Source organism: Eleginops maclovinus, chromosome 1, assembly GCF_036324505.1.
Source record: "Eleginops maclovinus isolate JMC-PN-2008 ecotype Puerto Natales chromosome 1, JC_Emac_rtc_rv5, whole genome shotgun sequence".
Lineage (NCBI taxonomy): Eukaryota > Metazoa > Chordata > Actinopteri > Perciformes > Eleginopidae > Eleginops > Eleginops maclovinus.
The window spans coordinates 17,940,095-17,956,764 of NC_086349.1; the positions used below are offsets into that span (position 1 = coordinate 17,940,095).

Genomic DNA, 16,670 nt, shown 5'->3' on the forward strand with positions numbered 1-16,670 from the left:
TCCCTGTGTTATTTATTCAATACTTTTCTGCAAGCCTTTGGTGAACAATGTAAAAATAGCCGCTGTCAGGAAAGGTAGAAACACTGATGAAATTGAAAACATTCTCAGCAGCACACTGATTATGAGAAATCGAGGTTTATGCTGTGTGCCATGTAATGTCACGTTCCTGTGTGTGGATCTCAGGAGCAGCCTCTCTACAAAGGCCTTCGTGGGAGATTGAATGCCACGCTACAAGGGGCCAAACACTACACCTCATTTGAGAGCTATTAGAGCAGCAAGTCTATAAAAATAGAAATCCGATATGTGACAAGTTCAGACACAAGAGAGAGATATCGGGAAAAAACAGGGACATGCAAACAGGACAGACAATGAAACTGAACTCTTTTCTGTCTACTAATGTCCCTGACTGATCGATGAGCGGACTAAATGGACTCTTTAGATTTGTACTCTTCCTGCTCTCTGTTCATGTTGTGAGCTCGGTTGGAGATGATAATATAAATAGTTTGGTGTTAGGGTGCAGCCTGGGGGGTGCCCCTAATGTTTAAAACAACATTCAAGGCCTCTCACAAAAGTACAACTAAATATAACCACACCGCCATCTCTCTGTAGACACAGACACCTGTGACAACCACAATAACTTCTTTCTGAGTTCAAATGTACCTTATCACATTTGATCCTCCTTTTACACAAACAGAGGATAACAGTCCTTGGTTCATAAGCAAGCCATGAGGAGATATATGAATTAGATGGATTTTTTTCCCTTTCAACTATCAGGGGCTGGCAGCTGGCCGATGAGCAGGCAGGGACCTGCATCACTGCTAATGAAAAACAGTGGGTGTGTACTGTCATTCCGTTTCACCAGCCTCTGGCAGTAGGAGGGCAAAAAAGGGAGGGAGCAAGCAGAAAAGAGAGAAAGAGGGAAACTGAGCCAGTGAAGTAAGAGTAGAACAGGTTTTTTTTTTTATCAATGGCTATGTTAACTCTGCTACACTTCATTTCTTTGAACTGCTCCTCATTGCCTGCCACTCCCTTTCCTATTTAACAGCAACATGCAAATACACTTCTCAAGTGGGGCTTGGCTAAATTGAAGTCCCCTGATTGTGTTTTAAACAAATCCACTAATTCAAATGACACAGCAAAGCGCCTTTAATCCCACAAACAATCCCAAATCACTTAATTCCCCGACATTTTCCTTGCATCTTAACACTGTTACAGTAAGACTGGTGACTGTGATGTTTAATAATCCTCTTAACCCACTGCCTGCACAAAATCAAACAGCAAACAACTCAAGGGGCAGCTGCTCACAGAAGACTTAGACCTCTAGGGTTGGCGTCGTCAGCTATATTGCGGCACTAAGCTAGCCGGCCGGTGAGCTCATAGTTTAGCCCTCTTCGGAACAACTTGTGTGTACATATTCCTCCGGGCCCGGGGCATCCCACTTCATTTCCTGTCAGCTTATCTATGGTATGGCATGGGTCACTGGCAGCATCATCCTTGGAGTCTTTATGGTTTATATATATATATATATATATATATATATATATATATATATATATATATATATATATAGCTCGATAATCTTTACTGCTCCACTCCAGGGAGGTGGAATTGAAAACTCCCACATATTGTACAGTATATGAGCTCTTCTCTGTCACCGTATGGCTAGAGGAAATTCATCACAAGGATTCATTTTTTCCTCCTTCTGCTATGAATATTGCTTTAAACATATGCACTCCTTCAAGCTTTTGCTACTTCCTGCTGTTCAACCAACATCTCCCCTACATTCTGACAAACCCTTCGTCCTGTCTCTGTGAAAAGAATAAAAAGGGGACTATTTCTAAAGTTAAGAATTAGACGGAGAACCTAACCTGTTTATCAACACATGCAGATAGGAACTGATGCTGTTAAACCTCATGGTGCTACCATTTTCTGAATGCTTCTAGTGGGTTATTACTGCTAAAGAATTATTAAAGCACATTGGAGTTGTGTCTGTAAAGCTGTGGCCATGAAGTATTACTCAGCATGTGCTTTATTTTTTGGTTTCAGATGAAAGTTGAACAGACAGCATCTGGGGCTGTTGTCACAACCACACAACCACAGATGCGACAAACCGTATTAACTGTGGATTTTAACTTGTGTTTTAGGGTTAAACTTATTTATTTCACGATATATAGTCAGCTTTATTAGATGTGTGATAAATAATATCTGACGCAGACGTGTTTCTAATCTAATATCTTTGTTGTGCGTAGTCATCAAACACTTTCCCAAACAGGTCCCTATGATTTCAAAATAAAAGCCCTGCAGCTCTTCAGGAGCCATAATAATGATTTAGTCAAAGTTAATTTGCATCCACGGCCGGCCCTGGGCATATGCAGTATAGGCAAATACTAAGGGCGCATCCATCTATGGGGGGCGCCCTAAATAGGGGGGAAGAAACAAAATTTAAGAAGTTATTTATTTATCTATTTTTAACTATTAACGATGTCTGGAACTACGCTCACATTGCATACAGCGCCCACAAACTATGGCGCGCCATCCCCCTAGGGCTAGGGCAGCACATTGGTCAGGGCCGGGCCAGTTTGCATCCGTGCTTTACAAATTGGGCACATTGATTCAATTATAAATGCTACATGAAGATTCATTTTTACCTTCCGCTTGCGAGGTATGGGATCCTCAAACATGAAGTGTGTGCTCTCTGTGACATCTTCATTAACATCATCCCCCGGGGTCAAGAGCTGGAAGTTCTTGTTGGCATCATTGGAAAGAGGCGGGGACGGTGTGGAGGGCACCGATTGGTCGCTGGTGTCCCAGCTCCAATTGCCACTTGTCGAACTGCTGTAGCTATCTGACAGAACGTCTTTCCAAGCCCTGCTGGCTGGCTCTGCAGGTTAAAGAAAACAGTTAACTTCATATAAACGCAAAACGCAGCGGACAAGAAGACAAACTGTGAACATTATTGTAAGGGCACACAACTTTTAAAGACCTGAAATAAAACATAGCGACATAGATTGGAAACTATGCCCAACAATCCTGACCTGGACCCTAACTCTGTAATGGAAATGAAAAGGTAAAATCTCTCAAAAGCCATAAACCATGAAAGCCTATTTGATGCATACATTCTAATATGTTATATAAGTTGACATTTATCTATTCTCATCCTTGCACATTAAGCCGAACACAGCTTTTATTTCCTTGACAAGGTAGTATATTATTTCGCTAAGTCTTGGCCCACTAACCCTTTCTATACCCATTGGCCTTTTGACCTAAAATACTAGATAATCACACCAGCTTGACTGGATATTTAATGTGGCTAAACATGGGAAAGGCAAAAACTAAACCCCAACATACAAAAACCCCTAAGATCTTGTATGTAAGGGATTAACATACAGCATACGAACCAATCATTTTTTCCTAATGGAATGTAAGGATCTGAATCCCTGTTATTATGTTGCATAGATCAATTTGTGTATGAGGATTACTGATCACATAATTTACTGTAAGGCTTTAAGAGAAACAAATAATAGCATTTCCAATCCTACCATTGTACCATCAACAAAAACTAATATGTTTAAGCTAAAATGATTGTAAAAAAGTCATTTTGATGTGGCATTTACCCAAACATTTTTTACCAGACTGACTGCTGAATTGTAAATTAAACTCACATTGGTATAGATAATACATTTATTTTGACAACTGTTACCGAAGTGTCCAATGGAGTGATATGGCATATGAACTGCTACATGTTGCCTTACTCTGTGCAATAACAGTAGCCTTTGTTAAATGCTGGCTAGAAAGAAAAAAGGCAGATAGGACTTTGACCGTCTGCGGTGATAGAGTCATGTATGAACAGGCAGCAAGTATGCTAGGCTTGGGTAACATGAATGTCTACAAAGATAAGAGAATAGAGCTCATGATACTGTAAGACTCCCTTTTATTGGATGCAAAACGACTCTGATCAGTCTCATTAGCATAGCAAACATCAACTGAATGATGATGAGATTTTGTTCCCACTGTCCGTTCATTTCAGAGAGTGAGTAACTCCTCTGGATAATGAGAAGTGACATTCATTTGTTTCATACAGTCGATGAGTCAGTATTTGATGGAGCAGTTTCTGTTGCAGGTTTGTTTGAAGGTAGGATGCAGGCTGTGATGTTACCTGGTGGTGCAGAGGAAGGGTTGAGCACTAGCGGAGATGTGGATAGTGAGGTCAGGACGGTGGCAGCCATCACTTCCTTATCAGCATGACCTGAGGGCTTCCTTCAAAACACACACATGTAGAAAAGGGAAAAGTCAGCACCCCTGCTCTTGTCTTATTATGTTCGAACAAACTCAATTTCAGCCAAAACCGTTTGTTGTTTTGCCTGAGTAATGGAAAGTTATTTCAGAAGAAAAAGCCTGGCCTTGTCCCCAGAGAAATCTATAAATCTCTGTAGACCTCCAAAATACCAACAGTAAGAAATGTTGTTCAGGCAGCGAATAAATCCAACAAAGAGATTAACCAGCGCACAGACATACAGGACTATAGTACAGTAAGTCTTGAGCAACTGTGTGCATGTGTTTGAGTATGATCATGTGTGTGTGTGTGCACATGAAGATGTAACGGAAAGCCCTGAGAGTGAAAAGGTTTTGTGGTGTGTTTCTGCACAGCTTGTGCAACCTCGTTTAGAGAGACTGAGAGTAGACCCCATGCTGAGCAGTCAACCCTCAGCTTAAACCTAAATACTGTCGACTTCAGTACTACAAGACATACAAATTCACAGAAAGCTCAGAGTGTGCATTAGCATCTAGTATTCTAATAAAAACGTGATCAAGCACAGTAATTTGTCAAACTGCAAAGAAGCACAACGTTTCTCACTTCACGTAGCCTTTCTCTTCATCTATTTTTTTTGTTGCACTTCTAACCTCTTTTCTTTTATGTCCGGAACAATATGCGGGGGGAATAAATTCAGGAGGGGCCAAGAACTCACCCACACACTTGTGCACACACATACACTGATTAAAATTCTAATGCAAAAAAAATCCCCCAAAAAACGAGCCGTCAAAGCCAAAACAATAAAGTGAATAGTATATGTCGACCATGTACCGCTATGTGACATGCAAATCCCAATCCTATTAAATGTTACAACATATGAACAGATTGAACACAGATGCAACACAAAACAGGGAAACACACAAGAGACACAGAGGCAGAGACACACATGGTCTGCAGCTTTAAGAGGTCCCTGTCCCGCCCCCAGACTTCTCCACTACACAACCAGAGTAAACTGGTTTGAGGCGTGCTCTCAGCCAAGCCCTGAGCCCTTGGTTGAGATCCACTCGGAGTCGCAGTGCACACACACACACACACACACACACACACACACACACACACACACACACACACACACACACACACACACACACACACACACACACACACACACACACACACACACACACACACACACACACACACACACACACACACACACACACACACACACACACACACACACACACACACACACACAAAAACTTCAGACTGGAGTCCAAAAACACAAACAAAAGCATGCCGTAAATCAGCAAGCATGCGTGTACCTGCTCACACACCCACTCACAAAAGACACAAAACTTTAAAACATTTATGGACTTTGAAAAACTTCAGATAATGGTTCAGCTCCCACATTGATGAGAATGCGTTGGATGGGAGGCAAACAGATCACAGAGGAATGTACCAGATATGAAGGAATTTCCGAACACTACGCAGCCATGTCCACACAAAAAGAGGCTGGTTTTCTACACTTTAAAACAAAAAGGGGTTAAGTGTGTATCTGTGTGTGTGAAAGTGTGTGTGCTCTACATAGAAAGCAGGCACACTATAAATACCAACAAGGAGAGAATCAAAGTATGCAAAGAATAATATCGGCACTAAAGCTTAGAAGATATAGCCAGCGGAGATGCAGGTAACACATATGCACAACACACACCTACACATGCATAACACACACACAGTCTGGATGAGAGATAAAGAGATAACAAGATTAGCCGTGTCCTGGTTCAGCCATTAGCCTTGTTTTCAGCACAAAACAGGGCCGGCCAGGGACACGCTTCCCTGGCCGGCCAATTTATAGGCCTTCGTCTCTTCCTTAATAACATTTCTGTGCTGTTTTTATCATTTCGATGCAAACCCGGACAACATGTTGTTAGCTCGACTCTGGGGTTGAATAAATGGACTATTTGGACTGCCTATATGGTATTGAAAAGTAAACTAATAGCATATCATTGCCTGTTTTTGGTGCGTATGTCAGTGCAAAGGAAAAAAAACTTACATTTAAGAGGGTCACCTGGCCTATTAGCTAATTCCAGGGATGATTCAAACTTTGATATCCATTTCCCGCACTCAAACACCCACACAGAGGATTACCAACACACACCAAACCCCATTAATGCCCATAGCCCCCCCAAACCTTCTCTGATTTCCTGACATAGAGCTTTTTTCCTTCCTCTGCTTCCCGGCAGAGGCATGATCCTCACCACAGTTTTATTACATCTGGAGACAGTTTTTTGTGTTTCAGTGTGTGCACGTGTTAAGCAATAAAAAATAAAAAACTAACGGGTTGTTTTAGACATACATTCTGAAATAATCAATTGATGATTGGCTCTGACTCATGATGACGCTTGTGGAGCTAATCGACTTTTGCTGACTTAAATAATAATGGTTACACCAAGTTAGATACAGATGCTTGCCACGCTCTGCCATCTGAAAAACCAGCTGCATCATGCTTTACTCAATGGATGTATAAAGGAAGTCAGATACAGCGTCAGATGTAGGGTGTGGTTCATTCCTTGGAAAGGTGCTCTGTGGCGCATGAAGCCAAAATAGTTTAAATGTATAGTACATGAAGTCCATTAGCCCCGCCGTCCAGCAATGGGCTCATTTACATGAAATAAGGAAGGAAAATAACTCTGGATTAAACTCTTTGGAATTTACAACTTTGAGGATTTAAAGATTCAAATGAAATTGATTTATCTAAAAAAAAAGAAAGAAATTCACTATGTCAAATTGGCTTCAAAGCCCAGCATTGTTTCTGGGACCTATGCACATCAGGGACTTTATACACTCTTCAACCATTAAACTTGGCAGGAGTAAATATATTTGAGCCACTGCATAAACGGAAGAGTTATTTTTTCTTCATCTTCTTATGATAATTTTTATTTTAGAGCAAGTTAAACTAGGGTTACCTTTATTTAGTGTCCAGAAAGATGTGATTAGAGAGCAAAGACATCTGTCAACAAAGTCGGGCTATATGTGTATGGTTGGGCGGAAGGGTGTTTTGGACCGCTAAAAAACGGATGTTTACAAAAGTATTTTAGTCCAACCAAGGTAGGTTTATAGTGTGCAGTAAATGTAATGATGACATGGTAAACATGTCCTCCCCCACACATGTAGATTAACATGTGTAGGCACATATGCACTGAGGTTATTTAGTGTAGTAGTGACACCATTCATGCTCTAAACTGTGAAATTTACGAGCCCCGTCACTGATAAACATGTGTTTTATGAGACAGGTGCTATGCCTCAATAGGGAAGTCTTGACCACATTAACTGTAACTGTGGGGGTGTGTGTGTGTGTGTGTGTGTGTGTGTGTGTGTGTGTGTGTGTGTGTGTGTGTGTGTGTGGTGAGTGAATTTGTGAATGTCTCTGATTGGGAGCATTTGACAAACTTAAGTACATACACAAACAAAATCATACAGTCACTCTCTCACACACACACACACACACACACACACACACACACACACACACACACACACACACACACACACACACACACACACACACACACACACACACACACACACACACACACACACACACACACACACACACACACACACACACACACACACACACACACACCCACCCTCTTACCTTCCTTCCTCCCTCAACTTCTGTTGGCTTCGGTTGAGCCAAGAACCAGCCCCTCTGGCAGCAGCACAACACATGGGCCGGCTAAAGTCAACAAGACAGGCCCAGGCACATACAGAGAGAGGGAGGGAGAGCGAGAGAAACACTAGCGCTTTGAGCCAACACACAAGTAGCAACAACAACTCAGAGTGCAGAAAAAGGGGGAGAGCATTGTGTGCCCGAGCATGAGAGAATCTGTGTATTGTGTGTGTAATCAACAAATAAGCTCTGTAATTGACCATATTTCTGCCAAAGTGCAGTATTTTGTGAGATATTTTTAAGATACACACCCATTATTAGGTGGATACACTTGAAAGAAAACTTCCAACACTGTAGATTTCCACACCAGGTCCTAAGAGGACATTTGGACTTTGATACGGCAGATGGTAATATGATGCCCCCCCCCCCACTTCTGGATTGGGCTCTCTGCTGTTGTTGGGGAGATGACTGGGCATTCCCTCTATATTTAACACGGGCACATTAGCTCCAGTTAGCAGCCCAATAGAAATCCCAAGGATCTGCATGGTTCATAGTGCACATTGCATTCAGTATAAGGCCACCTAGATGGACCAATGGTGTCAGATTCAGGGGGATTTGTTGGCAGAAATGGAATATAGTATTCATACCTATTTGTTCATTAGTGTATAATCCTCTGAAAGTAGGAATGGTTAGTTTCTTTTTTCGTAAGCTTTGAGATCGAGTCTTTTGTGTCTGGCATACATACGGTGTGGTACATGGCCACCACCATGTTTCTACAGTATAGCCCAGAACATTCATTTATAAATACTTGTTTTATATTGTATTATATTATTTTAAGTATCGTGTGCATGTCTAATATTGTTCTCTTTTTTGTGTCCATCTCTACTTTTGCTTTAACAATGTGAATTTCCCCTCTGTTGGACCAATGAAGGTATTCTGATTCTTATTCTGAAAGATCAAAACAAACACGAGCTGGAGAGAGGGCCTTCCGTCTTTTTTTACATCACCTAAAGGCCACTAGAGGTAATAACTGCCCCCCCCCCCCAAAAAAAAGAATCAACTAGCAGGCCACACACATTACACTTCCTACAGTGTATTTTAATCTTAGTTTTTCTGCCTAAATTAATCTAATCTCCCCCTGCCCTGCATGTGTTTCCCACCTGTTTGGCACTGTCAATTCTCAGTTTACCACCAAGCAATTTACAACAACCCCCCCTCTCCCCGGGAGTATCTGCTGCCTGTTACGGTGCAAACTGTGAGCGTTTTTCAGCAATCGTAACAGTCAACAGGTTACAGAGAATGATTGTTCCATTCTCAAAAGACCAATATCAATGTAAGAGCTGGACAACCAACTGAAAGGCTATCTCGTTTACCAGGGGAAAATACTGTGTTTTGCACAGACTGTTTGGAAGAAACCTATCTGTTTTTGGATGATTGAATGCTGTGCAAAGTTCAATATGGTGGGTGTAGTTTTCACTGAGGTCTTACACTAAGAACAATAATCTCTGATGTCCCTCTCAGCACCAGTGGTGGTCACTTTAAATAGCACTTATCCAGCCAATGTGATCATGTGATGGTCATGAACCCCAAAACAGGCACCAGGTTGTATTTCTGAGTGTCTGTATGTACTGTATGTATGTATGCCGGCTTCTTCATATCAGCCCCAAATTGGCATGGAGACTGGTATATGACCTTGCCAGTGAAATAGTCCAAAAACACTGTCACACAAGTCAACAAATCAACGTCCAAACACCGCTCTGGGTCGTGATAGGACTACATATTCAACAAACACTGAGCGTGTTTTCATACCGCTTTCTTTCCCCAGCTGTTTCTCTCATTACCCTTCGAACACAAACAAATGCAAATGCTCACAGCGGAAGAGAGATATGCACACCAAAAATAGGAGTTATGTATCCAGTTATGAGATCAACTTTTCCTTAGGCAAGCCTTTTCATTTATTAATCTCTTAAACATACTGAAAGTGAGGAAGGCTGAGAGATAACGTGATGGGATCCCCAAGAGCATTGTTAAACCTACATTACATCACCTGTTCCTATTAGCTTCTCTCGTCTTTCCTTTCAGCCCTTTAAAGGCTCAAGACATCCTGCTTGGCTGGCTCTAAAGGGAATTTTGACTGAGCATCGATGAGTCAGTCAGTGTGTGTTATACTTAAGCCTAAGAAATCATAAATGAAGACGTAAGGCAAGGGACATCAGTGCACAGATCTGAATCAAGAGCAACTGTGCAGGGACTGGAGTCATGTCGTCTAACTGGTGTTTCCTGTATAATGAGGTAATGCAGTGACGACTGAAGCAATACGAACTGTCCAGGCTGCTGTTGATGATTGTCTGCCGGCTGTGCACCCCTGACAGCTGCCCCTCCATACATATACTATTAATAGAACACCCACCGCTCTCCATTTCACAATCCCCACGTTCCCTATTATCTTACCCCCACTCCACTGTATTACATAATGTCCTCTATCCCTTTCTCTGTTCATGCTCTCTCTGCTAGCAGATGGTTAATGATTGGCAGTAAACAGTCAACCCCTCAACCCAACACAAGCCCCCCATGTTCACATCTCTGATCCCCTGCTTCTGTCTTGATCACTCACTCTTTCCCTTATTCCCTTATTTGTGTTTCTGTAATGTCTTTGTGCAATGCAGAATGTACAGTATGAATGTACAGAATGAATACAGATATATTAATGTAAAAATGTGGGTAAACATTAGCTAATGCAATCCATCATAATTCACCCATTGTTGGGCAGTCTGTACACATGTTGCCCCTTTACTATTCAGGCTGAGCCCCCTGGAGAGGGAGAGGCTGTTAGGCAGGAGCCATGTCACTTTAATGTGGGCTCTGAGTGTAATGACTATTCAGTTCCCGGACAAAAAGGCCTCTCTCTCTGACTCTTGATCCTCAAATGCAGTCTGTTGCCTTAGGGCCACGCACAAACAACGAAAGGCTTTGTTCTGGCAAAATAATAGAGGAGAGACACACAGAAAAAGACGTGATTCCCTCTGTGGTGCGATGCCTGACTCCCTACTCTGCCTTAAATCTCTGAAAATAAACAGACAGGAGGTTTATATTATACTTTATTTTAACAGCAATCTTGCAGTGTACTTTAAACATCAAATAGAAAAGGGTTGTTACGTGCAACGATCTGAATGTACAACATATCCAATCTGTGCTTGAGAGCACGTTTCTCAGGGGGAAAATGTTGACACAGCACAAGCAATTAGCCGGCTGACGACAAAGTAGACCATGACGTACTACCTGACATGCTTGCCATGCCCACAGTGTGGAAAGCACCAGACAGTGGCATATTGTAGGTCATGACGTTTTCAGCCTGAGCACCACAAGGGTTAGTTGCTGGCAAACACAGTTGTTGTGAATCGGGAAACAGATACTGTAGCTGCACACACACAGACAATACTTCTCCATGTAAAATATGTTACTTTGGGCCTAGGTTCACTCTTTTTATGACATTAAATCCTTAAAATAACAAACCTAAAACTATTAAAAGAGATATGAAAGAGATTATAATTAGTAATCGATGGATGGAACATTTAAAACACAACATCTTCTCTGTTCATGTCTCTGGGGAAACTCTCTCACTTTATTACCCCACTGTCACTTTTGGCTACACATCGAGATTTACTTGTAGCTATAGCAACTTCCCTCACAACTTCTGTCAGTCCCCTCCAATAACAATGCTGTTGCTAGGGGGATGCAGGGCAGCCTCGTCTGTGTTGAGGCCTTGGATTTGTTTGCCCCTCCTATACTGGGGAGAGCAAACAAGACAGGCCCTTCTGCCTGAAAACACTGCTTCCTTATCAAAACGCTTGTCGCTTCTCATTTGAGTCATGGGTTGATGCAGCGAGCCAGAGAAGTCAGCAGAGTAGTCAGGTTTTTCTCTGAGAAAAACTGTTTTACTCCTGGCAGACCGTCAAATCATATTTTCATGTATCTAAATAATCCAAACCACTCTGGGCTAGACGGAGGTTTTGATTCTAGAGAAAAACAAAGCCATCTCAGTCTGGCTGAGACTTTTAGGTTTACTCTGAGGATGTCACAGGAAACCAGACTGAATCAACTATGAAAAGTAAAAACGGGATGTCATCAATTAAGTTTGTTTCCTTATGATTTAAACATGGAAAAAGCATCACAACACAGACTGATAACAGATGGTTAGCAAATTAGATCGACAACTGTAAACTGTAAACACAGATTGGAATTTCAGAGAGCTGCGAACAGAAAGGTCAGTTCTCTTTCTGTAGCATACTTTTATTTTGTTCCTCATTCTTTACTTCCCACTCCCTCTCTCGCCTGCTCTTGAGATTTGCCCTTCTGCCATCACAAGCCAGAGCAGGCCTTTGCTTGGTTTCCTGTGTTTTGCAAAAGCAAACCGATGCTGTTCCAAACTCTGCTCTACTTACTCCCATGAAGCCAAAATATCTGAAGCCAAATATCTACAGGGCTGCCTCAGACAGACAAAGACTCCAGCCAGTAAAATAAACTGATCAGTATCTTTTTTCTTTCTTTAAGAATGGGATGGAGCTTGGGCAAAAGAAAAATAAAGTGATTCAACATAAAAAAGAGCAGTTAGTTGAAGAATGGCTGCAGACTTAGAGAGAGACTGAGTTGTGACTGAGAGAATCAAAGTTATTTATGCCTCTGGTGAATTCGATTCAGCAGTTGACACATATGCAGGAATGGATAATGATGAGACGTTTAGAAGTCAATCAACAAAAGAAATCTAATACAATAAATAGGTTTTTAATAGCTTTCAAAACTCCAAAGAGTTCTCTATATCTGCCTCTATTGTGCACAGTAGCATAGCAAAAACACAAAGACAAAAGGTAAGAAATACACAAGGGACAAAAACATAAATAGTTTGATTTTCAGTAGCAATGACAGTGAGAAATAAACCAGCTCGCTCTTTTATTCTGAAATATCTGCTGCCTGAGCTGCATGAACAAAAAAAAGCCTGTAATAAAAAGTGATCTGGCACCTCAGTGTCCCAAATGTCTGAAGAACTTATCATGCACACAAAAACATCTCCAATTATATCAAGCCATTTCAAAGATGCCATTGTTCACAACTTGATAAAACCATGTCAAGGGGAAAACAATACATCATAAATAATGTATCTGCAATAAAGGTATGACTATATATACAGCACTATATATAAATACTAATATAGCCTGACAAACTGTATGTCTTGTAAGCTACACTTCCAAACAATGCAATATTAAACTCTACTCCAAGAAAAAAAAAGAAAGGAAGACATTTGAAGCAGGCATCTCCCAGTGATTGTACTGAACAGTGTGCCTGTTGGACCAAAGCCGGCACGTATTTTGTTCAGTCAGACAAATCTGGTTCTGGGATCTAATTTTGAAATGGCACACTTGAACTTTGACCCAACTTTTTCTAGTTGACATTCAAGCTGGTTGTTTTGATTTGCTCAACTAATATCACACATGTAATACAACATGATTACAGTACACTGAAAAAACTGAAACATTGACTTTAATTAAATGTTTTATGTCAATACGTTTTACATTACTGTATTAGGTTAGTTGGAAGCAATAATATTACGTTGAACCTATGTAAACGTTGTTTTTAACCAACCTAATACAGTTATGTGTAATCTGTTGACAAATTACATTTGATTTAAGTCAAGATTTCAGATTTGTCAGTGTACACAGCATAATATTCATAAATAATAACCATACATATGTTCACGTACAAAATGAAAGAGTAAGAAAAAAACATTTAAAAGTATCAGAAAATATTAAAAACGTTGCAACAACAAAAACAAGTTGTGTTTGTGTACTAAGGCTTTGCATTGGCAATAACCAGGCAATACCATAAATATTCTGAGACAGGGTCAATGTATTTCAACTCTTTAAAAAAAAAACCTGTTTCATATTTACTTTTCTTTAAATCTGTTATAGTATAAACAACGTACCAAAAAAGTTTAAAACTTAAGTCAAAAAAGTTTCGTTTTTTTATGCAATCAAAACAATACGGTCTGCATTTATCAGTCTCATTTCAAATGGATTGACATGTGACACAGTATTAAAAAAACATATTGATATACTCAAAATATTTTCCAACATCACTATTGTGAATATCTGTGTATTATTATTTTGTGGTGATGTTGAATATTCCTCTCATATTATGATCCAGCGTGAGGTTTAGCAACAGAATAGCCCTAGTGCATCTTCCCATCCTTGGGGCCCCCACTGGCCCTGTCAGACTGCATTGGATACTGAATAAAATACCCCAAAAATGCCATAAACCACGTATTCAAGATGTAAGTCTCCCAGTGAGTCTTATGGCCCAGTGCCTGCAAAAGCCATTCACCCCCTCTCCAAATGATCAGTGTTTTACATCCTGCAGGGGAGGATGTGACACTATTGGGCATAAGCTAAGTAAAATGGCCCTTCTATCGCCCTGCAATCTCAACAACGGGATAGTTAAGAAGACAAATGGAGGCATTTTGAGCACATCACGGAAACACCAGGGAGAAGATGATCATAAAACTGAGCGTTTACCTAGAGACCGCTGTAGAGAGTCAGAGAGCTGTTACTCCATGAGACATCTGAGAGGATGTTAAACCCTGAATCTGGATCAGACTGTTATTTTTCTACTGTTAAAAAAGTGTTGAAATATGATGGCTTGGTTACATAACTTTCTGTCTCCCTTAGAGAGCACAGTTGTGCATTTTTAAACAAGGCCAGACCACGGGCAATGGTCAGATTAGGGCAGACAGTTTCCCCTGAACAGACAGACAGATCGGAGAGTTTGCCAGACTCAGCTAGCAGTGCTGGTCATGCCGTGTGTGACTCAAATGTTTTTTTTGTCCAACAGTCAGATCTCTCTACAGCCAAGTCTCTCCAAAAACACACTTATTTGACCTTCTTAAAAATCTAAAATTGCTAGAATGTTATGTAAATGCAAAAAAGGTGTGTGTGTATTAATGGCACACATTAAGCAAATTTTATCTGCAAAAATGATCATAATCTCCACAACAAAAGAGTAAGTGGTCTTCTTGTTGAGATTGTTTGGTGAACTGTTGGTGTAAAGTTCCCGAATGAAGTCAAACTCATAGTATCACACAATGACCATCCAAATTGTAACGCAATGCAGTAGAGGGTTAGGGTTACCCTGTCGGGTGACGCACTAAATATATTACTTTCTTTACTTTTTTTATCTGAAACATCAGCAGATAAATGGAAAGCTAATGAGGGCAGCTCCAGTAGTTGAGCTTTAAGTGTAAAGGTTGGATAATATTGGTTGGACCGGAGACAGAAGTGGCGTTAAGCTAGTGAGGCTTCAGAGGCTTATAACAGATACAGCTTCAGGAATACCAACATACCCCTACAACTCATTCATTAGGAGCTGACGTGAAACCAGAGACAGAAACAGCTGCTCAGCAAACCAATAAAATGTGTAACACTCCCTGTTACACTTGTACTCTTTTAGGTACAGGGATGCCCTTTCCTAATCTGAAAGCTCACTCAGTAATAGTCCATTTACAAATACCAACATCTTGTCTACATTTAATTGTAAAATAACTGCAATTGCAAAACGCAAGGAACGTTAGGTCTCAAATTGTTAATAGGTCCTAAAGTGTTAAACCGAGGGGGCTGCTGTACACCCAAAATAAATCTACAAATAATAAGACATATATTAAAATCTGCAGGGATGTCCCATGGCTGACTGCAAGGAGAGCATAGAGGGATGAATTGCTATAAAGACAGTAGTTTGAAGTAAATGTAAAACTGAAGTATAGATGATGTTTCTTATTGTGGAGTATTTAGATTTGGCAATTTCCAAGTTTGTTGAAAGGAAAGCAAATATATCACTCTGAAAAGAGAGCACGATCTGTTACTTGATGCCACACCAGCCGTAATAATTTAAATGTACTGGTATGATCCTTCAAGTTTCCTATGCCCTAACCGTCTCCCTCTCGCTCTCTGTCTCTCCTATCTTTTCCTCATGGTGTAATTATGGTGAACAAAATATGCACGCCAGTGTATATATTGAGACCATGGTGTTGACTCTTGGTCAAAACCGGATCGGGGCGGATTGAACAAGAGCAAAGATGCTGTTAAGACAAGAGACTGGAGATCAGTCTTGCTCTGTGCATAAATTACGACCAAGCAAACCACATGAAATAAGTCAGGCTCGAGCAGACTGCTTATGTATATCAACAAAAAACGAGAAAAATGGTTCAAGTTTGGATGAACCAAGTGAGAGTGGATATACTGCTGATCAGAGAAGAGTGAGAATCATCAATTCCCATGCCCTGGAGCAGGGCATGGGAATTTGGGCAGTGGTCAGGGCTATGCACCCGACAGGACAGCCAGATACACTCCGGGCTTTGTGCAGTGCCTGTTGCTGCTGGTAGCCACAAGACTGAGCGAGGATACCTTCTACCTCTCCCCAGGCCGGAAATTACCGCTTTAAATTGGCAGCAGTCAGAGGAATCAAAGGGGTCAGTGTCTGCTCCTATTTTAATCAGTATTTCACAATCATAAACACTACTGCACATTAAAGACTTTTAAATATATATTTTAATAGACCCATTCAAAACTAAAATAAATGCCACAATTCTGATTAATCTTAAATTATCATAGTAGAAATGAAAACTTTGTTTTAAGGAAATTCATTTGATCTCTTTGTTCTATCTGTTGCAGTATAAGCAGGGCAAATAAAACAGTGTTT

At 40.8% G+C, this 16,670-nt stretch overlaps 1 protein-coding gene across 1 annotated transcript in view; it reads right to left on the bottom strand.

Moving 5' to 3' along the window:
- slc2a4rg (SLC2A4 regulator) overlaps window positions 1-16,670 on the bottom strand; it is a 36,662-nt gene that overhangs the window by 11,479 nt on the left and 8,513 nt on the right. Inside the window, exons 3-4 of the mRNA XM_063894891.1 lie at window positions 4,157-4,257; window positions 2,649-2,881 (exon numbers count right to left, since the gene is read on the bottom strand). Coding sequence (XP_063750961.1) covers window positions 2,649-2,881; window positions 4,157-4,257 — 334 coding nt within the window. The remainder of the gene's footprint in view (window positions 1-2,648; window positions 2,882-4,156; window positions 4,258-16,670) is intronic.